We start from the raw sequence: 27,432 nt of genomic DNA, 5'->3' as shown, positions 1-27,432 counted from the left end.
GAAGGTTTCGAGATGCGTCAGCGGACCAGCGTCTAGACCGGAAGCATGTGAACGCCTGCATCGACCAGCCGGCAGTGATGGAAAGCGTCATTGCTGTTATGGATTTTTTGGACTATGTTACAGGCTTGAGGCGTCATTGGTGTCATGCACTTTCCGGACAAATTTCAACATGTTACCTATTGTTCTATTTTATTGATGTTCACTATGTTTGAGTACTGTTACCCAATGCCAAATCTATTCCACCCTGGTCATCCTGGATGGGGGATTACAACTTGTGAGGCCCCTTCTCAAGGTTTCTTTTTTCCTCACGCTGAGGTTTTGAGTTTTTCCTTGGCCGCATGTTGGTTTAAGATCAGGCGATGGTGTAATTGTAATCCTGTCTTGTGATTAAGGGCTATAAAAATAAATGTGACTTGACTTGACTCACTTATTCACATCTAGGGATAATTTAAACTGGCCAATTAACCTGACAAGCATGTTTTTGGAATGTGGGAGGAAACCGGGGTGCCTGGAAGAAACTGAATACAGGAACAGTGGCACTGTCCTAAAAGCACAAAGTACAAGGTCATTTAATTTCTACCTACTAATATTCTGATATTCTTACCGTAAATACTTGCATCTAAGTTGTATTTACAACTATAAAATAAAATATTGAAATCAGGGGGTCAGTTTGTATGTGCATTCATATTTGGTTGTGTGTCACCAGTAGTAAATAGTAGGCAGCGCTTGGGAGGAGGCGTGGCTTATAGAGAAACAACAATACCAATGGGTCAAACGTGAGCACAGAATTTACGATAAAAGTGAACTGAATTTTGTTCTTTTCACTTGTAAAATTATTTTTATAATACACAGTGTTCATTTTACCTCTGAAAAGTGATTGGTCCCGGGGACTCGCATGCTCAAAAATCTATAAATCCCAACAGAGATTTATGGGTGCCCAAAATTTAGTTTTATCGAGGTTGAAATTGTAAATCGGCGACAAATATATAATATAAATCTATATATTTATTCAGTTTTAATCATCACAGTTTATTGGTAATACAAATCAGTTATCACTTCAAAATGTTTCAGTTCACAACAATATTGTACATTATACGAAATAATATTGCTGAAATAATTATATTAATCTATAATTTCATTCAGTTTTAATCATCACAGTTAATTGGTAATACAAAGCAGTTATCACTTCAGATTTTTCAGTTCACAATATTGTAAATTATACAAAATAATATTGCTGAAATGTTAATCTATATTTTCATTCAGCTTTAATCATCACAGTTAATTGGTAATACAAAGCAGTTATCACTTCAGATTTCTCAGTTCACAAAAATATTGTACATTATACAAAATATTATTGCTGAAATATCTCATCTCATCTCATTAGCCGTACCGCTTATCCTCAGTAGGGTCGCGGGGGGGCTGGAGCCCATCCCAGCAATCATCGGGCAGTGGGCAGGGGACACCCTGAACTGGTTGCCAGCCAATCGCAGGGCACACAGGGACAGACAACTAATTCGCTCATTCACACCTAGGGACAATTTGGACCGGCCAATTCACCTGAAATGCATGTCTTTGGAAGGCACGGCGGCGCAGTGGTTAGCGCTTGTGCGGCACACTTCATGTCATGGGAACCTGTCGTGGGTTCGAATCCAGCTCCAGACTTTCTGTGCGGAGTTTGTATGTTCTCCCCGTGCTTGCGTGGGTTTCCTCCGGGCACTCCGGTTTCCTCCCACATTCCAAAGACATGCATTTCAGGTGAATTGCTGAAATATTAGTCTATATATTCATGCAGTTTTATTTTCAGCACTTTTTGATAAAAATTCCAACATTTCGTGTATTGTAAATCATAGTTGATGGCACTATTGCTAAGAATTTTCAAAGTGTCCACACAAAGGTCGTGCATTAAATTTATGAGGCTTTTAAATTTATTAAGTGGAACAACTTCCTCTGCCATCCACTTAACTATTTTTAGCAGTGAAAGCATGGCCAAATCTTTTTGATGTCGTATCCGTTCAAACTTGCCTCTCTCTTCCTGCAGCAACGGAATTTCCATAGCTAATTACTACATTTTGTGCAGGCTTGGGGAGTAACGGAACGATGTAACGGCAAAAATGATGTTGGCAAGCTGTTTGGATTTATTTTCATTTTGTTTCTGTCACATTTTATGTTGGTTTTGCCGGAGATCAGAACCAGAAGAGAAAGCTTACCACGTGTTGTGAGTCATAATTTTATTCATATTTAGTTTCTTTTGTCTTTTATTAGCATATTTGGTATTGGAGTAATCCAAAAGTAATTGAAAGTAATCCAGTTAAAGTAACCCTACTCAACGCTGAAATTTATACATCATGTTTGTTTACTAGGAGTTGCCTGTTGTGGGCTAGTTTTTGTACTTTGGTGATCATACGTGATTATTAGTGGTTGTCCAAAGGCCTTCAGCCATAGTAACGTTACCTTTTGGAGCTTAAGCTTTGCTTCTCTCGCAGTTGGTCCTCATAATCGAAAAGAACAGTAAATAGAGCAGCAACCTGGTTCCCTATGGATTTAATCCCAATGATGTGTCAGATCAATGACATCAAACTTGTTAAAGTGTATATAAGAGGTCAGGAACCTATTCAACCCAAAAAGCCATTATGACAAAATGTATAGTTTTTGGAGAGAGCCATATCATATATTTTAAGACAAAAATCAGAAAAAAACACCAAACCCGCTCTTCAGACAAAATCTAATTTTTCAGCGCATTTTATTTCACTGTGACGTTAGATGATATTCTCAAATTTATGAAGAATAATGGCAGGGCCTACGTCAACAAATACTGTATACTACTCAAAACATGTGACACCTTAATTGTAAATTGTAATGGGGATTATGCTCTTTATATAATGGACTGAAAAGTTAATATTTATAGCGCTACATGAGCTATGCATGCATTACACTCAACTCCGCGCTTATCAGGATTGAAACACTATGGGTTATGCCTGACTATAATATTATCCGAGCCATATGTACTCATGAAAGGAGCCATATATGGCTCGTGAGTCATAGGTTCCCAAGATTTTTTGAAAAGTTTAGTACATCATTAAACTCTGGTTTAGCAGAAAAAAAAGTCTAGCTTGGCTGTCACAATGCTTTAAGGTAGGTTTAGAATAATAAAAGCTATTAGCAATAACAAAGCCTATTTTACAAGACACGTCCAGTTAGGTGAATTAGTTGAAGGTAAATCATATTTCCACCCCTACAGTGCATGAAATATGCTGTCTAGCCCTGGGGTCAGGAACCTCTTTGCCCCAAAGAGCCACAAAAGCAAAAATGTTTTCTTTTTTTAAAGGGGGTTCCGCATATATCGACCAAATATTGAATTTCAGGAACTTTGACTTTAGGATGTACTCACTTTTGTTAACAGGGATATCGCTACTAATGGATATAGTTTGAGTGTTTTGTTCAGAACAATTAATTCACACTGATATATAAGCTTTACACAGACTACCTTTCATTGTGTCATAACCATGTTTCTTCAGTGTTCAATTTAACATTATGATCAGATCTTTACAGAAATATGAGAGGTATACCCACTTTTATGACACCTTGTATGAAATGATAATATTAATGCGGGCGCCTGTGTCCCATATAAACATAAATATACTACGTACAATTCGTCTCTCTACCGCAGTTACTTAAGAGTGTTAAGGCTTATTTTGACTGGCATTTCTGCCCTAAATATTGGTTTCAAGACAAGGGGCTAGCAAAGTTCTTTTGTAAAAATGTCACAAACTACTGCAAAAGAGGATTTAGTGAAGACCGCGTCGGGCGAGGAGTAGAGGTAAGATCTAGTGCCGGGGCCCAAATCCAACCCAACCCGGCCTGAGAGTCAGCCGGTCGGGCCTCTTACTTGCCTTTGTTTTGTTTTCCCCCTTCATGGAGGATCTTCACAGCATGCACTTACTTTTACTCAAGTAATTATTTAGATAAAGAAAATGCTTCACAAAATATTTGTATAGCTGCAAGTCAAGTCAAGTCAAGTCAAATTTATTTATATAGCCCTTAATCACAAAAATGTCTCAAAGGACTGCACAGGATTACAGTTACAAAATTACACAATTACCTGATCTTAAACTAGCAAATCACTAAATCCAAAGAAAATTTCCTCCTCTGTGTTGAATTGAAAGACGCGCGGCTTCCTACTTCCACCTTCTTCACATCAGACGTCATTTCTACTTTTTACCGATAGCTAACAAACTTTACAAACTTTCTTCTTGCTTTTTGGAAAAATATTTCACTAGTTGCAACTTGCAAACTGCAGAACATGATTTTCTTTTCGGTGCCGTTTGGTTCAGTTTCACTTTCGTTCGCTGCACGTCGCGCACTTTGGCGCAAAACCATTGGCTGCGTCCCATTCTTCTCACTTTCACTCGCTATTTGCCCTAGTCACTCGGTTTTGCGCGTTTACGTGAAAATGGGATGTGTCCCAACAATCTTAAGACTGGTGGAGAAGTGCCCTCAATCCATGAAATAACCACTTCAGATGGAGGGAGGTCAGTACCTGACTTGGAGCGATGTGACTACCCAGAAGGCTTTGCGAATTATCAATATCAACAAACATGGCTGGAAATACATGGAAATACAGATGAAACTAATAACCATCACATAGTCCTCTGTCTTCTCTGTCAACACATATTAAATAAACTAATTACCTTCTCAAAAGTTTGTCCATATGTGGAGACAATTCTAAAGCATATGTGATGGTGGCCAATAGAAGGCTCTTACAGCCGTAAGAATAACATGTCAGTTTTGTGTATCCTTTCATTATCTAATAATTATCCAGAACACAATGGTAAGTTGAGATGAGCAGGAACTGAACCCACCAGTAACGTTTTCTTTATGTACAGCACCCTATACACGGTTGTTTTTGTACAATACACCGGCATTAAGTAATTATTGTTTTTTTCCACCCAACCTAAAGGCCAATGTAGAACGTCCCGTGGAAGAGGTGGCCACCATCACAGCGACCACACCATCCACACCACCGGGCACGTGGTCGGCATCTATCACTCTGGCACCAAACCCCATATCACCCAGAAATAAAAGGAAGCACGATACACTCTCTGACTTTTTGAAAGAGGAGTATGCCAGAGTGCAGAAAAGGACAGAAGAAACTGAGGCCGAAACTGAGCGGTTCTTGATCCTTTTTGGGAAGCTCGTGGACTAAATGCCAGAACAGTGACATCTCTGCAATGTTTCCCTTTGTTTTATAAAAGGAAAATATTTTATTTTATTAAGAACTCAATGAAGTTCCAGTTTGTGTTTTACAGTTTTATGGACGTACTGATATATTTTTGTTACATTTTGTGACACATTATTAATTTACTATGATGTATTTCGCACCAATGTGAGTTTGTTTTTCTGAAAGTAAATTATTATTTAACCCAGAGTGATTTGTAGTTGCTTTCTGTCCAACAATCACACAGCTCACACACAGTATGCCACATCATTATGAAATAAACCACCAAGGTGTAACTCAAAATAAAGACGTTTAATGAATAGGAGTTGTACTTAGAGAAACAATATACCAAATACACATGACGCACAGGTAAAGTATGGACATTAACTGGTGTAGAACTCAGGACAAATAGTGACTGCTGCAGTAATAACTAATAGTTATCCAAAATAAGAGAGGAACAGAACTTTTTAAAAGTTGATCTAACCATATAATGCGGGTTTCATTGGGGTCAGGAAGTTCTGGGATTGGCTGCTGCAGGTCTATTTTGTCCTCTGATACATCCTGATCTGGGTCTTGGACGTCCCCGTTGTCTATGCAAACATTATGCGGAAAAGCACAGGATGCAAATGCGGGTCTGACTTCCAGAACCTGAAATATGGCTTTGGGCAATTTCTTCCATATTAACTGTCTAACCCAGTGGACTATTCTGTGTACGGTGGACCTGGGAACACTGAAGACCCGTGACACCACACAGTAGGACAGACTGTGGGCCAGCTAGTACAAGTAGATCAGGACCTCCAGCCATGGTGCTGTTCCCTCTTCAGCAGCTCCTGCAGGGCCCACATGGCCTTCTCGTTAAGCCTGAAGTCCTGGATGGGTTCTGACTCCACATCGAACCATAAGGACAGGATAGGAATATTCCTGTCCAACCTGTCCATGCTTATGGGACGGCCACTCTGAAACACAATAGATAAGATAAACAATTAAGACATAAATGTGGGCATAGAAAAGAAAAAGACAGCTTTTACTGTGACTTATGCATCATGAAAACTGAAAAAAAAAAAATATTTTTTTAATATCAAATGCCAACTCTTTTGAATTAAATTACTTATGAACAAAGGTGTTTGGGTGCTACAGAGAAGGTTTGGTTACAATATTATGTCAGCTCAAGGGTCAGGTGGACTGTTCTTGTGTTTGTTTACTTTTCATCCGAGTCACATGTCAAGTCAAGTCATTTTTATTTGTACAGCCCTTAATCACAAAGAGTCTCAAAGGGCTTCACAGGTTATTACACATGAGCAGTTTAGGTTATTCATATGCTATAGAGTAGAAGTGAGTTTTAAGCTTAGATTTAAACATTTCCACTGAGGTTGCAGATCGGATCTCAGGGGGAAGAGCATTCCACAGCACCGGTGCCCGGATGGAGAACGCTCTCGAACCAGCGGAACACTTCTTGGCTCTTGGGATCATCAGAAGACCGGCGCTCTCAGAACGAAGGCTTCGGGCCGGAACATAGGGGGAAATCAGATCTGAAAGATATGAGGGGGAAAGTCCATGTATGATTTTGTATAATAATAAGAGAACCTTGAAATCACATCTTAGGCTAACAGGGAGCCAATGCAGGTTAGCCAAATGTAGCGACCCTCTTTCATGCACGACACAAGGTTTCACAGTCTCTGGGTTTATTGCCTGCATTCAGTAAACAAAACAATACAAAAGTCAGGGGCATCTGTTCACGACTGCAATTATCTTCAGCGCTTACAAATTCACTAAAGCTACGGCAAGCAGACAACATGCGAGCACATTATAATGAAACTTCCATAATAACAATGAACATAGCTTTCCCACGTACCTGCATTCAGTAAACAAAACAATACAAAAGTCAGGGGCATCTGTTCACGACTGCAATTATCTAAAATATTAAAGATACAAAAAACGGGTCATCACTCAACAGGCCGCACCTCGTGGCGTGTTTGCATCAACACACGTTGCATCATCGTTTCAAGCTGTATTGCTTTACTTCTTATTTAGTGCTTTTTTTAATATACATCATTTAGCACAACTTATATATCTTTATATACAAAAAATAATTTGCGAAAGCAGCTCATATGTCTAGCAAAATATGCATTTTTTATCCAGCTGATATTGGGCACATCTTACCTTCAGCGCTTACAAATTCACTAAAGCTACGGCAAGCGCTGAAGCCCATAAAGTGCCAAACGAAAAAGACAGTCGCAGACGCCCATGACTTAACAACTGAATGAGGTACCGGAATATTAACAGTAATACAACAAAAACACAGATTTTGTGAGAATTAAAAAAAAACATTCAAAACAATCAAATTTCAACTCTGTTACACAAAATTGGGGTGATGTGATCGGACTTTTTTGTCCTAGTTAAAAGCCTCGCTGCGGCATTTTGTACCAGCTGAAGAGACTTGAGTCTGGTCATCAGAAGACTGGAGAGTAGTGCATTACAGTAATCGAGACTGGAGGTAACAAACGCGTGAATAATAATCTCCGCATCCGACTGAGACAGTATAGGACGAATTTTAGCAATGTTACGAAGATGGAAGAAAGCGGTTCTAGTAATTTTCTTCACATGTGTTCAAAAGGACAGATCGGGGTCGAATGTGACACCTACATTTTTAAGTGAGTCACTCTGTGTGATGTGACATTTGTCAATGTTCACAGCAGTTTTAGAGAATAAGTCGCGGCATTTAGATGGACCAATAACTAACATTTCGGTCTTTTCAGAGTTAAGACGCAAGAAATGGAGTGACATCCACTCTTATCTCTGTGAGACAGGCCTCCAAATTTGCAGTTTAATGTGGCAGATTCCTCCATCGGGAGATATAGTTGAGTGTCATCTGCGTAGCAATGGAAACTGATATTATACTTGCGAATAATATCACCTAATGGAAGCATGTAAATGCTGAAGAGAAGGGGGCCAAGCACTGATCCCTGCGGAACACCACAGGTAACACTAAAGGGCTCAGATGTAATTTCGCCATATTTAACACAGTGCGTCCTATCTGAGAGGTAGGATCTGAACCATAAGAGGACGTTTCCTGAGAGACCAATCAATTTTTCCAACCATTCTAGTAAGATACTATGGTCCACTGTGTCAAAAGCAGCAAAAGTGATGAAGCGCCAGAGTCCATTGCCCGTAGGAGATCACACATTGATATACTATATATATCATAAAATGGCATTAAGATACTAATAAGTAGGTTGTCATTTACGTCTACACAAACATAGGGTATTATGTGAACTTACTGTATTTGACCGAACAGGTCATTTTTTTATGAGTGGACGTACCTTGTAAAGATGAATCAGTGCTACATAGCGCCGAAGCCGTCTTCAGTGTAGCACAGTTCTCCTCCGTTGATTGGAGACACGGAAAAGGTGATGAGCTTCCAGGCGATCGGTAATAACACAGCGGTAGCAGGCATTTTTAACGTTGCACGGACTCTCCAACTGCCACACCACAGGTTTAGACTCGAGTTGTTTACATGTGACGTAGGCCAATAAGTTAGTGAGGTCTACAGCCAATTAGTATTACGGCCATCTACTGGACTGGGGTGGAACCTTGCAAGTGCCGTCCAATTTCTTAGGCGACAATCTTCACTTGCACTCCTCTCACTGAGGGGACTTCCCTATGGAGGGACCTCACTGGAGGGTTCTCAGGGCAAAGTGAGAGGAATGGGATTAGCCCTTATTGTGCTTAAAAATTGTGGTTTTTCATCATAAAGTGTCTCAACAATGACAGATAGTTCAATGACCTTATTATTTAGCGATTTACGGGAAAAACGGGTCTGTTGGTGTGACACCTTGACTGTAGTTAGAATAGTGCCCTATATAAATAGAACCCATCTAGTGTACAGTGTAGTTATGACTTCATACATTAACCTGTCAGCTTCAAGTAAGCCACGGTTTTCCCCCAGGAATATAGTCGACGGGATTTGTTTCAGTCCCTGAAAGCCCTGAGGATCTTGCCGTAGTTGGACTGGTACCCTCCAGGCACCAGTCCAATAGCCTTTCTCACACCTCACCTTCATAGCCTGGCCTTTTACTGAGCAGTATCTACTCAACCAATAACAGACGTCATCGGCACTGATTATTTCACATTCTAACAACGACAATCTTGTTACCATTATCAGTCAGCTTCTCCACTGTAAATCCTGAAAACTGGGACCTCACTCCCTCAAAGCGATTCCAAAACTCTTGATAAAGAGCTGCCGTTTCAAAACTCACATCAAAGCCTTTGCCAGAAGTCATTTTTATGACAGCATGTACCTCCTCCTTTTTAAACTTCAGAATCTTTTCAACAAACTTGTTAATAAAATCCGTCCTTGACATTCCCTCCGAAATTGCCACAACATCTTTGAGCAAGAATCTCACGCAGTTACGTCTCCGCCCGCCGGTATAATGCCCGGCCATGGCAGGACTCGGCTGCTTTACTTCTAACTATGTTAAAATGGTTAGAATTGTAAAATTAATAATTAACAATAAAACCGACGCCAATGACAGTATAAACGCATAGAACGAGCAGTGCTAACCTGATGCGTCCACCATCAACCGATTGATATCCCAGGAAGTGGGGGACAAATTTCCAAGTGTGTTTTGTACATGGATGATTTTAATATTTTGTGTACTGACCGCGCATCTGTTGAAAGAGCCCTTGACTTGACTGACCTGTTTGGGAGGGCGTCTGGGTCAAGGCTAAATAGAAAAAAATCACAAGTGAAGTTTTATGGAATGTGGAAAGAGACAGAAAAGGCAGGACTCCCGCTGACGGTGTTAAAGACAGACCAGAAAATCCTAGGGATAAAATTCAATGCGGATGGAGGAGGCGAGACCAACTGGGATGACGTGACAAGGAAAGTTAAGCAAAAACTTGTTTTTTGGTCACTAAGAAAACTGACAATAGAGGGGAAGGTCCTAATCATCAAAGCGATCATCCTCCCAATGCTTTTGTCAATCAGTTTAATTTTTATGCCTAAAAGAATCGTGCTGTTACAACTGGACCGAGCCATCTTTCGCTTTGTCTGGGGCTCAAAGTGGGAAAGGATAAAAAGAGATACAATGAAAAAGAAAAAGGAAAAAGGGGGGAAAGGAGTGCCTGACCTCCAGCTTTTCCTGGGAAGCAAATATGTCTCTCTCCACTTCCAAAACGCTGTGGGCCCACCCAACAACCCGAAAAGTCAAGCAATGACCCGTTTTTGGATGGGCTCATATTTGCGGAAGCTAAAGCTTGTACCAGACAATCGTTTGATTCCAGTTTCGTTTAACTTGCCACCAACACATCTCTTTATACGGGATTTTTTGAAGAAGTTTGATTTGGAAACACAAGAATGTCACACTTTACAAAACCACAGGGCCCTTATTGCTATTGTGCAAGAGCGAGCTACAGTAAGCCCTGTGCGGGGGCTTGCGTTTGGCGAATCCACAACGGTTTGGAGCAACGTCAATCATCCTGCCCTCCCAAACAGACTACGAGACTTGTCATGGATGGTGGCTCATGAAGTTCTCCCAGTCAGAGCTGTAATGCACCACCGAGGAATGTCAGCGACTTCGACGTGCCCTCGACCTGGCTGTGGCGCCCAGGAGTCGGTGAGGCACCTTTTTTGTGAGTGCAGCGCTGCCCAGGTCTTGTGGACAATGGCCGAACAACTAGGAAAGTTCCCGGACTTGCCAGCCGGAGAGGTCCCTGATGCACAGTACGTGCTTTACGGGGTGAGTCGGTCGAGGAGGCCTCGGAACGACTTTGCCAGGGACTGGCTCACTCTCGCCGCCATCAAGGACGCCATCTGGACCTCCAGAAACCTGCTGGTATGGAGGTGCAGGCAGATCCCCCCCGTGGCTGTGCTCCAAATGGCTGCAGATACCATACAATCTGCGAGCGGCGGGCCTAGGACGCAGCCATAAAGAAGACTCGTCTGCACCCACCCGGAGGGGGGAGCCGGAGCTACACTGTGGGAGTCCCGGCAGCAACGGCCTGGGTTGTGGAACCCAGAAGGGAGAGGACCCACGCAGAAGGGAAAGGACCCACACAGAGGACTGGAAGAATGCTGCTTGGGAGGGTGGGATGGCAGAGCTATGCCCTTGCACAATAGTATTGCCTTTTACACGCTGGTTAACTACTGTTAAAAGAAAATAACTCTGAAATTGTTTGATATTGAAAATGTCAGGAAAAAATGTTAAAACGTCATATCGTCACGTCATATTGTCAAATATAAAAAAATTGTGAATATGCTTGATGGCTGTGTTTTGCTGCTGTTGGTGTCAGTGGATTTGTTCAGACCGAGGACAATCGACTTTGGCCTGGACGGATCTATTGACACTAACAAAGATGTTATATAATGAAATTGTGAATATGTTTGATTTTCGAGAAGGTTTGTTCAAACCTCACTTTGTGTTTGCTGTTAAAAACGTAATATTGGAATATAATATTGTGAATGTGCTTAATTGCTGTTGAGATTGTCATGATTGTTTTCTGTTTTTAGTGTCAATAAATTTGTTCAAACCAAAAAATCATCACACATTAAGTAATCGCCGGTTGTTTTAAATCCGAGCTACATGGTACTCATGAAGAGAGCCATATGCGGCTCGCGACCCACATATGTACTTATGAAAAAAGTCATATATGGTTTGTGATCCATATGTACTCAGGTTCCCTGCTCTAGCTTGTTTAAGATATACGACAACAACAAGTTGCAGTTTTATCATATTTACTTTGTGACCTGTACATTTTTGCCTGAAGTTAAAGCTTTTCATAAATTTTCTCAACAATTAAATCATGAATATAAGCCTCCAATGCATAGTTCGGGCCCTTTTATGTGACTTTGAGATTGTATGTGATCTTTGTAGGCCCAAAAAGCAACAATTTCCTAATGCCAAAGGTCTCCTACAGTGACATTTGCCATAGCGCTCTTCACAGAATGTTCAATGTTTTGTTTGAGGGAGTAAATGGGGCGGGGCTTAGCCATGCAGCTCTGAAAAAGATGTATCATGTGCAGGATCTTGCTTGAAAAGCAGTGCGCTTGCGTGTTTTTTGAAACGTGGCTTTAATACAAACACAAACATCAGGTCACAAACGCGAGCCCCATGGCCCAGACAGCGGGTGGCGCCACACGTCAGTCACTTGACACCCTGAGTGAGTTTAATGCGAGTTGGAAGGAGAATAAAAGTAGGAAAGGAAGGAGGGGAAAAAAAGCCTTGGATAATGTGATGGCACGCCCAACTTGCTATGCTCTTCTCAGAGGTCAGTCCGTGCCCTGGCCGCGGTTGGCGCGTACTTTGGCATCAGCTCCGTAATCTTCCGGATGAAGTCGGCCTTTTCAGCGCAGCCTTTGCAAGACTCGCCCCACTCTTCTAAGATCTTCTTCAAGTCCTTCACCTTAAGCTTTTTCAGGTCCACTGAGCTCAGGTCCACTTCCTTGTCTGCATAATCACCCCAAAAAGAAAAGAAAAAGGGGGGGGGGTTAATTTGTTTATTCACGCATTGCCACACATTTATAGGGGTGAACGGGGACAGTTGTAAGAGTCAAAGTTTGACCAAGTGGAAGAGTTTTATTGATGCCACTGATATAGATATGTTGACCTTACACAAGACGTTTGAAGACTTTCTTTTCAGAAAACACAATATCAGGTAAGATTTCAAACTTTATCTTCCTCACTGTTTTTCGTTTTATGTCAAATATGCTGAAGATTGACAAACTTATGGCACATGGCTGTAATGTCCACATTCTTTGCTTAAATCCTATGTGTGTTTTTATGCTAGCTAATAACCACGTAGAGAAAATATTAGCCTAATTATGGCTTATAGGTACGTAGACAGTTGTAACATATCAAAAAACTACAACTTCTGTATCACCTGTATGAATAATTGCAAGGGCAAAGAAAAGAAAGACGAAAAGTGGGAACAGTGTGGGAAAGAGTCCGCACCTCGGGCACTTATACATTTGCCACAACTGCTTGTCAGACTGATTAGCAATGCTGTCATTAGAAAAGGATAGATCTCATGGTTGTCAGAGGACAATGTTTTTCATACAATGAGATTATTGTGGTCAGAAAGACATCATATGTTTGACTAAGATCTTCATGCAACTAAACCTGAACGATGTTGTTTCTTAAGATCGATCTTTAAGGCAGTGATGAGTTCTCAGATTAAAGGTTGAAGAGGTTGTCCACTAAACGTTTTTTCAAATAAATTCCGAAAAATTGCTAAAACCAACACGTTATCCACAATGTCTTTTATTGATAATCCACTAATTAATCTAAATTCCATTTTATTTATAAATATTTTACCTATTGTGTAACCATTTACTGGGATGGGCTCCAACACCCCCGCGACCCTATGAGGATAAGCGGTGCAGATAATGGATGGATGGACGGATGTAACTATTTACAGCCCCATTAGTTTAGGATGTTATTCATGGACTTGCTCGCTCATCTTTCAGATTTAATTTCCCCCTATGTTCCGGTCCGGAGCCTTCGCGCTGAAAATGCTGGTCTCCTAATGATCCCAAGGGCCAAGAAGAGATTCCGCAGAGCGTTCTCCATTCAGGTCCCGATGTTGTGGAATGCTCTTCCCCCTGAGATTCGATCTGCAAACTCAGTGGAACTGTTTAAATCTAGCCTTAAAACACACTTATATTCAATAGCTTATGAATGACCTATATTTCCTGCTGATGATATATGTGTATTAATTGTTATTACAACATCCACTGCAGCCTGGTCATCCTGGATTACCTCATGTGATGTCCCTTCTCAAGGTTTCTTCGTTTTCCTCATGTTGAGATTTTTGAGTTTTTCCTTGCTCTCATGTAGGTTTTAGATCAGGGGATGGTGTAACAATAGTATGGTTTGTAATAATCAGGGTTGGGTAGGGTTACTTTAACTTGATTACTTTCTTTGACTTTTGGATTACTCCAATACCAAATATGCTAATAAAGACAAAAAAACTAAATATGAATAAAATTACTAAATTTTGTGCAGGCTCGGGGAGTAACAGAATACATGGAACGACAAAAATGATGTTGGTAAGCTGTTTGGATTTATTTTCATTTTGTTTCTGTCGCATTTTATGTTAGTTTTGCCGGAGATCAAAGAGATCAAAGCCAGGTGAGAAAGCTTACCACGTGTTGTGAGTCATAATTGTATTCATATTTAGTTTATTTTGCCCTGGCAACCAGTTCAGGGTGTCCCCTGCCCACTGCCCGATGGTTGCTGGGATGGGCTCCAGCCCCCCCGCGACCCTACTGAGGATAAGCGTTGTAGCTAATGACACGACAGTTTATTTTGTTTTTTATTAGCATATTTAGTATTGGAGTAATCCAAAAGTAATTGAAAGTAATCAAGTTAAAGTAACCCTACCCAACCCTGGTAATAATCTATAGTCTGTGCAGCCCTTTGAGACTCCTTGTGCTTAAGGGATATACAAATAAACATGACTTGACTTCTGTTAGTATTATGCAATATTATTTTCACTATTTTCAAAGGTAAACATTACATTGAATTTTACATAGAATATGTTAAAAAATATCTTTAAATCTCCGAATGATAACTCCATGTATTTATGCGACCAGGTGTATTGATTCATGGTCTCCTAGATGTATTGTGCCAAACAGATTTGTTGTACCAGTTCAAATGTGATCTATACGTTTATCATAATGCAGATGGGCTTTTCAGTTTTGGATTCAGTTCTCCATTTTTGTATTATTGCATCTCTGAAATCCAAATGTATGTATACTTTTCCTGATTTTTTTCCCTTTGTAAAATTTTACCATAATTGGCTTGTGCATGTACTTCTCAACTTCTATCTTCTCCTGAAACAAAGAACATTTTTCCTCTTTTTTCCAGTACCATGCCCCTGACCAAGAAAAATACTACCATTTACTAAATGGCATGAAGTTTATAATGAACGATTAAAATGATTTTCCATTTTTTTTAAGTATTTGGGGGAAGAATGTATGTAATGATATGAAAGCTGTAGTTTGGGGAGAGTTCGAAAAAAGAGTGAAAACAAAGAAAAAAGAAATAAGAAGAAATAAAGATTAATAGAAAGAGAAAAAAGGAAAAAGAAAGAAAAAAAACAGAAATAAAATAAAACAAAGAAAGAAACAATGAAAGAGAAAAAGAAAGAAACACAAAGAGAAAAAAGAAGAAGAGGAGAAAAATAAGGAAACTGTGTGGGAAGATGGTATTCTGTGCTCGTTTATCCGAGGGGTGTCACAGACAGTACATTTTCTTTTTTCACCCAGCAAGTTCAATTCATGTGGATGGAAACAGTTTCATAATTTTATTTGACCATGTCAAATGTAAAAATAACAATAAAATGGGGACTTTGACGACTGAAAAATGCAACAATAAAAATAATGCGGTGGGTAAGTGAGCAGATATGCCAATCAGTTACCGTATCGGAGTTCACAGATTTGGGTGTCCTTCTTCTTAAGTTTCTCACAGATTTTATCAACGGGGACATGGTAGCTCAGAGGCTTGGAAACTTCGTTGGTCATCTTGGTGGCGGCGTCACTGGTGGCTCCGATGTAATAGCACTTAAAGCATAAAGCACTTGTCAGTAGACAGCAAGACAAAAAGACGGTCATATTCGTGCAAAAAACATACAAATCGATTTTCTTTGCCTTTAGCGGCGGAGCAAGTCTTGAGGAGTGCCTTCTCCACATTGCCGCTATTCATCTCCACATTTTGCTCCTTAAGGGTGTTGTAGAAGTTACCCAAAAAAGTCACACAAACTGCAATCGACAAAAGCAAATTTTTTTTTTTTTTACAATTTTCTTATTGTCATTTATATCAATGATGTGAAACATTGTATGCAACAAGATTAGACTATGGATCGACCGATATGGAATTTCCATGGCCAATACCGATTAGAAGTATTAAGAGGAGGCCGATAACCGATATTTGTTGTAAATTTAAATAAAACTTCAATAGTGCTCTGAAACCTTTCACAGTAGATAAATTTGAATTTCAACAACTAACATGACGAATCTTACTTTCCTTGAAAGATAAGAATGGTACAGTATTCTTCTGTAGTCTCCCTAGGACACACAACATAACAGGATTTTAAGTGTGTCTTGATTTGCAATTATAGATAGTAGAGGGGTGAGGTCCCCCCAAAAAATAAAAAAAATAAACCACACAAAAAAAACATATCGTGATTTTATCTTTGGCCGTTTCTCCCAGAATAGTTTTTTGTGACGTCATATCTGGTATGTGAAAATGCGGGAAAAGCAGACAAAAGCTCATCATGTATGTAGCACTAGTGTGTGTGTGTGTGTGAACATAAACCAGGGGTGTACAACTATTTGGAGTCGGGAGTCGCATTGGGTTAAAAAATGTCCGTTGGGGTCTAATACACAATGAATATCAGTGTATCCTTCTGTTCAGAATTTCATTGGCTAATTTGTCAATCCTCATTTGAATCGGTTACTACTGGCTAAAGAGATTCGGAGCTAAAGAATGGCCTTGGTTTTATCAATACAGGTCGTTATCGGCTAATGCTGGCTGTGGACAGTGAAAACAAGCCCGATATTGGCCGAAAGTGGTATCAAAAGGTCAGAGGCTAACAGATTTATTGGAATTGTACGAGTCAGTTTATTTGTAAACTATTATTATGTGGCAAAACAGACTACAAACAGCATCGTCCAACGATGCAGATATGCGTTTAGGCGTCGGCATTATTGTGTGTTTAGAGCTAAATATTTTACATGGTTTGATTCACTGGACTATCCTGGATGGAACAACTCCATATTTATGGGAAATCCTATGATCAGCTGACTACCAGGAACTTGTTGGTGAGCTATGCCAGCTTTATAGTTTTCGGGTATCGTGTTCCAGACTGATAGTGGTGAATATGTGATGAGTATAAGCTTTTCAATGATATGTGGCGTATTTCAGTGACGGATGACAGACACGTATTCGTTTATAAACAGTCTAACGGCCCAGTCAGTAATTACGAATGTGCAACATATTTGTGACAGCCCTAACTCTCGTTTCAGTAGACTGCGGACGATGCACAGTGGGGACAGCTTGCAACTTTAGTGGCTCCGCTCCCGGTCGCTTATCCAATCAGAAGGTACGGGGTGGGTAGTGTCAGAAACAAGAGGCAGGAGAGTGGGAGAGAAGCTTGGCTGTTGCTCGGTGTTGTGCTTAATTATTGGTTCGTCCATCCATTATCTGCACCACTTACCCTCAGTAGGGTCGTGGGGGTGCTGGAGCCCATCCCAGCTGTCCTCGTCAGTGGGCAGGGGATACCCTGAACTGGTTGCCGGCCATCGCAGTGCACAGAGAAACAGACAACTCACTCGCTCATTCACACCTAGAGAATATTTAGACCAGCAAATTAACCTGACATAAATGTTTTTGGAATTTGTGAGGAAATCGGAGTGCCGGAGGAAACCCACGCAAGCCGATAATCAGCCCGACCGATTAATAGGTCGACCAAATTTTTAATTGATGACAAAAAAAAAAAAATTCAAATTTTACAATTGGTGTTTTGTTAAGAATAGGAGCTTAGCTCCTTGCCATTGCAAGGTACTATGGGAATCAGTATGAGAGGTGTTTGTGGTGATTGGTAAATATTTTTCTTTGTTCATTGTTGCTTTCCACCCTGCTGACTGATATTCTGTCTCTGTGTGCCCTGCAACTCTCTGGCAACCAGTTAAGGGTTTCGACTGGCATGGGCTCCATCACGCCCACAGCAATCAAAAATGAGTCCAAGGAAGACCACGAACTAGAGAGACTAAGAGTGAGCAAAGACAGCCTTTTTCTTACAATGTTTACCCTGCCTTTCTTAAAGAATGACAAAAAGGAAAAAAAATTTTTAAAGTGGGATAAAACAATACAGAAAAATAACTATGAAAAGGAGGCAAAAGAGGAATATAAGGGGTAAAAAGTAAGGGAAAGAAAAAAAAGGAAAATGCAGAAAAATGAAAAGAAGAGAAAAAAGACAAAAACGAAAACAAAATCTATTTTCTCTTAATTTTTTTCATTTCTCTTTTTTTGTTTCTCTTTTTTTTTCCAAAAGTAATAAGGTGTGTTTTGGTCACTTTAGTCTCCTTAATTTGTCTTCTTCCGTTGTGCTTTAGGACTCAGTGGCATGACAGATTATCTAGTGGGAAATAATACACACTGTCCTTTCACTTTTCATATGAAGGCGAGGGCTTCAAACTATCATCCTGAGGATTGCAAATGGCCCCTGGGCCGTGAGTCTGAGATCCATGGTATGAAACAAAAGAATGTCAAACTTAAGCAGTGAAGATGGCAATTTTTCTGAATTGTTTTGATCTCCAATGTATTCCAAATGGGAGCCTGGAGTACCCGGAAAATAAGCCTGGGGAACCTGACGAAGGAATAAAATGGCAAAACGGAATACAGCGACATCTAATGAGAAAACAATAGACATTGTCCCTTTAAATTTGAGGCGGCAGTAGCTCAGGAGGTAGAGCGATCGTTTTAGGATTAAGGGATCCCAGTTCGAATCCCGGCTTGTCCGTGTTACATGCCGAAGTGTCCTTGGGTAAGACACTGAACCCCCAATACCCCCAATAAGCAGGTTAGCGCCTTACATGGCTGCACAGATCATGGCCGCTATTGGGAAATGTGAAGCACAATGTAAAGCGCTTTGGGAAGTCATTGACTTGAAAAGCGCTATATAAATGCAGATCATTTCATTTCATTTCATTTAAATTTCATATTATGGCGGGTCCTCAAACCATCACTCTAGGAAACGCAACACGTTTAAACCCCCGTTGAAGACAACAAATGTCCTTCAACTTTTAAGAAGTGAAGACGGCTTTTTTTAAGAATTATTCAATAGTTTGTAATTTTTTTCTGTACTTTTGATCTTCAGTGTCTAACCAATAGGAGTCTGCAGTACCTGAAAATTCTCCTGTGGGCAGCTGACTTGAAGGAATAACAAGGCATGACAGAATACAGCGACATCTAGTGAGAAAATTCACACTGCCGCTTTAATTTTCATATCAAGGTGGGGGCCTCAAACTATCATCTTGGGGGGCGCAATTCCCTGCGCGACTTTGAGACCACTGCTCTAAACATTACACACTGTCCCTTTATATATATATATATATATATATATATACACAGGACTGTTTCAAAAAATTAGAATATTGTGATAAAGTTCTTTATTTTCTGTAATGCAATTAAAAAAACAAAAATGTCAAACATTCTGGATTCATTACACATCAACTGAACTATTTCAAGCCTTTTATTATTTTAATATTGCTGAATTTGGCTTACAGCTTAAGAAAACTCAAAAATCCTATCTCAAAATATTAAAATATCATGAAAAAGTATACAAGTAGGCTATTCAACTAATCACCTGAATCATCTAATTAACTCGAAACACCTTGCGAGGGTTTCCCGAGCCTTAAAAACACTCAGCTTGGTTCAGTAAACTAAATCACAAGTATGGGGAAGACTGCTGATCTTACTGCTGTCCAGAGGACCATCATTGATACCCTCCATCAGGAGGGTAAGACACAAAAAAAGAAATTTCTCAAAGAGCAGGCTGTTCACAGAGTGCAGTTTCAAAGCATATCCACAAAAAGTCTGTTGGAAGGGAAAAATGTGGCCGGAAACGCTGCACAACCAAGAGAGATGACCGCAGCCTTAACAAAATTGTAAAGAAGAGCCGCTTCCAGAATTTGGGGGAGCTTCAAAGACAGTGGGCTGAAGCTGGAGTCCAGGTATCAAAAGCCACAGTTCACAGACGTGTCCGGGAAATGGGCTACAATAGCCGTATTCCCATGGTCAAGCCACTTCTGAACTCAAGACAACGGAAGAAGCGTCTGACTTGGGCTATGGAGAAGAAGCACTGGACAGTTGCAGAGTGGTCCAAAGTCCTCTTTTCAGACGAAAGCAAGTTTTGCATTTCATTTGGAAGTCAAGGCGCCAGAGTCTGGAGAAAGGCTGGAGAGGAGCAAAATCCAAGTTGCTTGAAATCCAGTGTGAAGTTCCCACTGTCAGCAATGGTTTGGGGAGCCATGTCAGCTGCTGGAGTTGGTCCACTGTGTTTCATCAAGTCCAGAGTAAATGCAACTGTGTACCAAGAGATTTTAGAGCACTACATGCTTCCATCTGCTGAAAAGCTCTATGGAGATGAGGATTTCATTTTCCAGCATGATCTGGCACCTGCCCACAGTGCCAAAACCACCAGTAACTGGTGCACTGACCATGGCATCACTGTCCTTGATTGGCCTGCTAATTCCCCTGACCTGGACCCCATCGAGAATTTGTGGGGTATAGTTAAGAAGAAGATGAAAGAAACCAGACCTACAAATGCAAATGAGCTGAAGGCCGCTATCGAAGCATCCTGGGCATCAATAACACCTCAGCAATGCCACAGGTTGATTGCCTCCATGCCATGCCGGATTGATGCAGTAATCTGTGCAAAAGGATTCCCAACCAAGTACTGAGTGCATGAATGGACATTTTCAAATGTTTGATTTAGTTTTGCTGTTATAAAATTATTTTTTTACTTGGTCTGAGGAAGTATTCTAATATTTTGAGATAGGATTTTTGAGTTTTTTTCAGCTGTAAGCCAAAATCAGCAATATTCAAATAATAAAAGGCTTGAAATAGTTCAGTTGATGTGTAATGAGTCCAGAATGTATGACATTTTTGTTTTTTTAATTGCATTACAGAAAATAAAGAACTTTATCACAATATTCTAATTTTCTGAGACAGTCCTGTATATATATTTATATTACAGCAGCGCAGTGGTTAGCGCATGTGCGACACAGTTCTGAGGTCATGAGATCGAACCTTCCTGTGTGAAGTTTGCATGTTCTCCCCCTGCTTGCGTGGGTTTACTCCAGTTTCCTCCCACATCCCAAAAACGTGCATGTCAAGTTAATTGGCCGGTCCCAATAATCCCTAGGTGTGAATGAGCGTGTCAGTTGTCTGTCTCTGTGTGCCCTGCGACTGGCTGGCAACCAGTTCAGGGTGCCCACTGCCCGAAGACAGCTGGGTTGGGCTCCAGCACCCTCACGACCCTACTGAAGATAAGCAGTGCAGATGCTGAAAAAAAAATTGTGTGTGTGTGTTAAAACAGACGCTCAGTACCTTCAAAGCTCTGAATCTAAAATCGCCCCAAATTTCCATGTGTCCTGGGCACTTTTTACGCTTTGAATTGCCCTGCTTGGATACGTTCTAGCCGGCTTTTGGTTCATTTACCTTCACATTCGCCTTGTTTGAGCCCCTCGGTCGCCGCCAGCACAGCCGCGAGCAACACCGCCGTCGCCGTCAACATTTGAGCCTCCTCCCGCGTTCCAATCGTAAACTTAGATATCAAACTCAGCGCTGCGGCGGGGCACCTATCCAACTTGCACCAAAGCTAGCTCTCAGCTCCAGCTAACGACTAGCAAGCAAGCAGTCAGTCAGTGCCTCTACTCGACAGCAAACATTAAGCGATCGTGGAATGGGATATTAAATTCCGGGCTTCCTTATTGTTTATGATCACTGACGCTAAAAGCAATTTTCTGTGCGTTTAATGTTGGTTGCAAAAAGACATGACGTCCCAGGAAATACGTCTAGTTGGCGCCATGTGATTGGACCAGCGCATTGCACGGCAATCATTGTATGGGAAATCGTTCGCGGACAAAACGAATCTTTGAGCCGCCTCCCCATCAATGAGGATATGGCTCTTTTAAAAAAAAATCACATTATCTCTCTTTATTTTTCTCTCTCCTCTGTTTCTCTCTTGTCTCAACCCCTTTCCCTACTCTCTTTTTTATTCCTATTTCTGTATCCCCCTTTCTCCCTCTCATTCGCTTTCCTTTTCTGTTTTGTATTTCTTTCTTTCTTCCTCCACTCTCTTTCTTTTTCTCCATTTATTTGTATATCGCTTTCTCATTCTCTGTATCTTTCACTTTCTGTCTTTGTTCTCTTTTCTACGTATTCATCCTCTCTATCTCTTTCTATGTTTTTTCTCTCCCTTGCTCTGATTATGTTTCTCCCTCTTCCCCTAATTTTTCTCTCTGTTTCTCTCTTTCTATCCTTCTCCCTCTCTGTTCTTTTCATCTCTCTCTCTCTCACTCGAAGACGCTCATGAATGGTCAATATGAGTGAACGATTTGAAAGGTAAACGAGGTAAAAGGGTCTCTGTTGATTAAAACAATAAAGGCTATTATTACATTTAATGGCATGATACGTTTACAAAACACATAATAATTTGGTGAATTAGGAAGTTTAGTTATTAGTAGTAATATATAATTAAACCGTTTTAAAAATCTGGAGAGACGGTTGGGTGCCGAAAGTGCCAGCTCTTTTTACTGATCCGAGCCGAAAGAGGCGGTTTTCTAAAAGGAGCCAGAATTTCCATCACTAATGTAACATTTTCCACAACACCGGGGTCGGCATGCTGGTCCTGGAAGGTAAATGATAAATATCTTCAAAATTAAAGACAATATGTTTAACCGAACCACTTGAACAAATATGTTGTAAAAAAGTTATTGAAACTTTAGTTATAGTATGGAGAGAAATGTGTGTTTATTACAGAAACTCCCAAAACATATACGGTACTAAAAATGTAAAAAAAAAAATCCCAAAACAATTTGCAATCAAACTAAAATGTTTGTAATAAAAAAGTTTGAAAATTGAAAAGAATGTATTGTTTTTTTTCCAAACATAGGAAGTGTTTTTGAAGTTGTTTAAAATATTTTAAAATAAACATTGCAAATACAAACACAATTGGCATTGAATAGTCAAATTACAATGCAAAGTTGACAATTTTCAAGAGAACATAAGGTGTTGTAGAAATACGGAAAAAAATGTAAATAAATGAAATAAATAGAGTATTTTTTTTTAAAGATAATTTATTTGTAATGAAGCGCAGAAAGTGAGGCGCAGTCGGATGACGTAGGCAGGATAGTAGGCAGGACATTCCACAGAAGACTAAATACGTCAGTGCATTGCAGAAACTCGCTAAATAGCGTGCCTACGATGCGGCCATATTGGTCAGGTCAACGCAATTTACAGTACGTATGTACATTGACATAACTTGCGCATTTACAATCGATTTTCATGCAGGTAACTTTTTTTCAACGTCAGCACCTACTGTTATTACGTAAAATTAATTTCAAAATATGAAAATGGGAAAAGGCTTTACAAAAAAATCAACAAATACACAAATTAAAAACAACAGCATTGACATTTTGACACTTGGTATGAAACTTGTTGAAAAAACTATTTATCATAAGTGTTAAGAGGATATTTCAAGCCTTTTTTTTAAAGAAACTTGTGTGAATTTTTTTCCCAACAATGTATTTTTTTTGTAAATCAAGGTAAATGAAGAACAATATACATTGGCACATGACCATATACACAACCAAATGTAGTCACTTGGTAGTATAGGCTAAAAACAGAACAAAAAAAACAATAAAAATGATGTATGTATAAAATATTGAAAACACCGATTTAAATGAAGTTATTCATCTAGTTTTGACGTCACATGAATAGTTAAAACAGTTCGATAAACCCTGAGGAGGACCGTTTTACAAGATTTCTTTTCCCCTGTACTTCCCCCTTGTAAATCACGGTAAGTGTCTGCGAGTTGGTGCAGGCTTACTTTAAAAAAAAATTAAACAATGTAAGGCATAAAGTTAAATAGAGCTACTGAAAGAAGCTCTCAACAAGATTAAATACTGTAATGAGAAAATAGAGGCAAAAATGTTTAAACCCATGAAAGGTTACGCCAGGTTTCCAGGACATTCGGTGCAGCACAATTAATTGGCATTCTCTTTTGAATTTTTTTATTATTTTTTTTTTGCTCCATTCGCATGTACTAAAAGATTTTCTGAGTTTGACCCTACCAGCTTAGGCTCGCAGTAGGCACGCTGTTCAAAAGGGCGTGTACTATCTAGCCTTTACATATCTGGGGGACATACTACATCTCGCGTTATCGTAGTCCGTAGGGTTGAGCGATACTAGGAAATTTGGTATCGATACGTTCCAAGTAAACACATGGTAGCGTTTATTTGAGATTATATAACACGGGAGAAATATTGGCTGAAAAGAGAGAGCTCCTGTTCATATTTTATATTTAAAAGTGTACATTAATCTGCTAATTGTGGCGTAATCAATTATCTTAAAGTTGTAGAGGAAAAAGAATGTTTGCGTTGGTATGCGACGTCATTAGGAATTTCCGTACTGCAGGAAGTTGGCTGCTCTTTCGCAAAAATAAGGCCAAATGGAGTCAGACTGAACTTTCACAATCGATCGAAATTACTTTTCCTGGAATGCCCCAAAGTGCATGCGTGGGTGTTTGTGTTTTGTACTATTTGTAATCATTTGTACTTGTTCCATCTGTTGTTTAACAAATGTTTGACAACGTGTGTGTGTGATTGTGTGTGTGTGTGTGTGTGTGGTACCGTGAAACTACGTACTACATACTTCCCAACACTATCGCTTTTTTCTGTGTCCTGATTTGACAAATAACGTATAATGGATAATTGATAAAGAACACAGAACAATAAACCTTGCAAAAGCCCCCCCCCCCCCCCCCCTCCCCCTCTGAAAAAGTACAACACTCCATACTTAGCCATTCAAGTGGCCCAAACCCCACCACCCCCCTCGAAAAGACTGCAGCGGTTGTCTCATATGTGTCAGTACCAGGGGAGACGATGTCTGGGGGGTCAGTGTTCAATGGGGTCTCGTCTAGGAAGACAATACCCAAGAGGATCATGTTTTTAGAGGACTGTGGTGGGCTTTCTGCATTGTCAATTGCAGTATGATTCACCTCTTGATCAGGGATGTGCTGACTTCCTTGACTGGATGTATCGACTGTGAGAGAATCAGACTGGGGTTCTGATCTGCAATCGAGTGAGTTTTCCTTCACCTCTGAATGAACTTCCTCTTCACCTGACGGTATCAGCCAGTTTACTGTACAGTCATCACTGTCTTCCACCGCGTCAGGTACATCAGGGCATACATCACTTCCATGCATAGCAGCGTCACACTCAGAGTGTTCAGATACGCTGGCCAGATCTCCCTCACACGGCAAGAAGCCAACAGAGAGCAGCAATTTCCTGTAAACTACCATGACTCTAGAGACATTGAGGTCAAGCTTGACTGATATGACTTCAAACGGGGTTGACTCCCACTTTTCTACAACCTTGCGTTTCCCTGGGACACTTCTGTTGGGGATCAACATCCGGTCTCCGACGACGAGGTGTGATCCTTTGGCCATATGGTTGTACAGCTTGGCATGGCGAGTCTGTTCTCTGAGAGCTTTCCTCTGTACATTATGTGCAGCTTCATGTAGAGTCTTCTTTAGATGGGTTACAAAGTCAGAGTAGCTGACAACAGCATCATTGGTAATACCATGTTGAAACATGACATCGACAGGGAGACGAGGGATCTTCCCAAACACCAGATAAAATGGTGCAAACCCTGTTGTCTCATGCTCTGTGCAGTTGTAGCAGATGGTGAGCTGCTGCTGCATTTGTGGCCCCTTTGCTTTGGGCTGAGGGGGGGAAGGATCCTGATCATACCTCCCAATGTTCTGTTAAATGAGTCTGTGACACAATTTCCCATGGAGTGTTACGGAGTCGTATGTGATTTCTGCTCCTCAGCCATCTCCAGAAGCTCTTTAATCAGTTTGCTCTCAAAATTGGCTCCCTGATCGGAGTGGATACGCTGAGGGAAACCATAGACAAGAAAGAAATCCTGCCAGAGATGGTAAGCAACTTGTTTGGTGGTTTGATTCCTCCAAAGGAGGGCGTGCGACATCTTGGAGAAATGATCAGTTACGACCAGAACATCCACCGACTTGTTTTCTTGCTCACCAGTTCAAAAGTCTATACAGACCAACTCCATAACCCTCACCAGAGACCTGCCAAAGACTGGGGAGGACTTTCTGCTAGAATGAGTCTGGCACCACAAACTGGAAAATCGTCTTGGCCATGCGAGGTTCTTTCCTTATTTTGTAGATTATGCCATTCTGTATGGTGAGTCTGCTCCAATGCTTCAATAGTTTCATCACACTAGGCGACTTGACAGCTCTTTCACGCTTGGTAGGTCTCATGTGTCTATGCACAAAGTACATGGTTCTGATTATTGTGTTGTCGTGTTCTTGTAGACCAACAATTTGACTCAGTGGGAGTGCCGTTGACTGATCTTCCTTCTGCAGAAGATTGGACTTAGCATCCATTCCCATCACTTACCCCACGCCGCCAGTGGACTGAACACGGAGGACAGCAGCAACTTCTTCTAAAGTCACAGAACCATTTGTGTCTGGTGGAATTGCCCTTTTCACTGACTCGTCAGATGCCCCAGCACCCTAGTATACAGCAGCGTGACAATTTGGTCCTTGGTGATGCACCGGTCAGACCAAGTGTGGAGTTCCTGGCCCGCCCAAGGGGGAGGGGCCGATGCCCCGACGTGTCAAAAAGATGGAAGACGGAAGACTGAAGAGAGAGACGGGAGCAGAGACGAGAGATGGGAGGCTCGACGAAGACTAATTAGACTAATTCGACAATGATTCGGCAAAATTCGATGGAATTCACTTAGCTAATTAATTTAAGAAAATAAATCTGCCCCTGTGTGAAAATGCCTGTCTCTTGTCAATATTTTTCCCTAAAATTAAGAAAAGAGCATGCATTGTTACGAGAATAAAGTTTATGTTTGGTTAAGTCAGATAACTAATTCGAACAGTTTGGTTCATAATATAGTTTTTTCCCTAACAGCATGTTTATGTACATTTTTGTGCGTGTTTACGTACGTTTTTTTGTGCTTTTTGGCTTTCGTGTTTTTTGTGTGTGTTTAAATACGTTTTGTGCGTGTTTACGTTTTTTAATGTGCAAGTTTACATATGATTTTGTGCATGTTTACATACATTTTTGTGCATGTTTACATACATTTTTGTCCATGTTTACATGTTTTTGTGCTTGTTTACTAATGTTTTTGTGCATGTTAGCGTATGTTCTCATGCATGTTTACGTACGTTTTTGTATGTGTTTAGTAACGTTTTTGCGCATGTTTATGTACATTTTTGTGTGTGTTTATGTATGTTTTTGTGCATGTTTAAATACATTTTTGTTTGTGCTTACGTTTGTTTTAGTGCATTTTGGTGTACGTTTTGTGTGTTTACGTACGTTTTGTGTGTGTTTATGTACACTTTTGTGCGAGTTTATGTACATTCTGATTGTTATCTAATATCACTGTTAGCCT

General features: G+C 40.4%; 1 protein-coding gene and 1 long non-coding RNA gene across 3 annotated transcripts; one reads left to right on the top strand and one right to left on the bottom strand.

Annotated features, from left to right (window-relative positions):
- Positions 1-12,265: 12,265 nt before the first annotated feature.
- Positions 12,266-21,810, bottom strand: manf (mesencephalic astrocyte-derived neurotrophic factor). The gene is made up of 4 exons (XM_088337408.1): positions 21,439-21,810; positions 15,847-15,974; positions 15,635-15,776; positions 12,266-12,660 (listed from the first exon to the last, which is right to left on the bottom strand). The coding sequence occupies exons 1-4, from the start codon at positions 21,512-21,514 to the stop codon at positions 12,476-12,478; spliced, it is 531 nt and encodes a 176-aa protein (XP_088193534.1). The 5' UTR covers positions 21,515-21,810; the 3' UTR covers positions 12,266-12,475.
- On the top strand, positions 12,702-26,816 carry LOC148363504 (uncharacterized). Of its 2 annotated transcripts, XR_015850657.1 has the most exons (6): positions 12,702-12,868; positions 17,903-17,989; positions 19,094-19,188; positions 25,836-25,941; positions 26,052-26,276; positions 26,342-26,816. It is a non-coding gene; the product is annotated as an uncharacterized LOC148363504 (long non-coding RNA). The 2 variants fall into 2 exon arrangements; XR_015850656.1 differs by lacking the exons at positions 12,702-12,868; positions 17,903-17,989; positions 19,094-19,188 and adding an exon at positions 22,583-22,637.
- The last annotated feature ends 616 nt before the right edge of the window (positions 26,817-27,432 follow it).

The sequence above is a fragment of the Urocampus carinirostris genome, chromosome 6, assembly GCF_059441175.1.
Source record: "Urocampus carinirostris isolate Australia breed hairy pipefish chromosome 6, RoL_Ucar_1.0, whole genome shotgun sequence".
Classification (NCBI taxonomy): domain Eukaryota; kingdom Metazoa; phylum Chordata; class Actinopteri; order Syngnathiformes; family Syngnathidae; genus Urocampus; species Urocampus carinirostris.
This window is presented reverse-complemented; position numbering and strand designations above follow the sequence as displayed.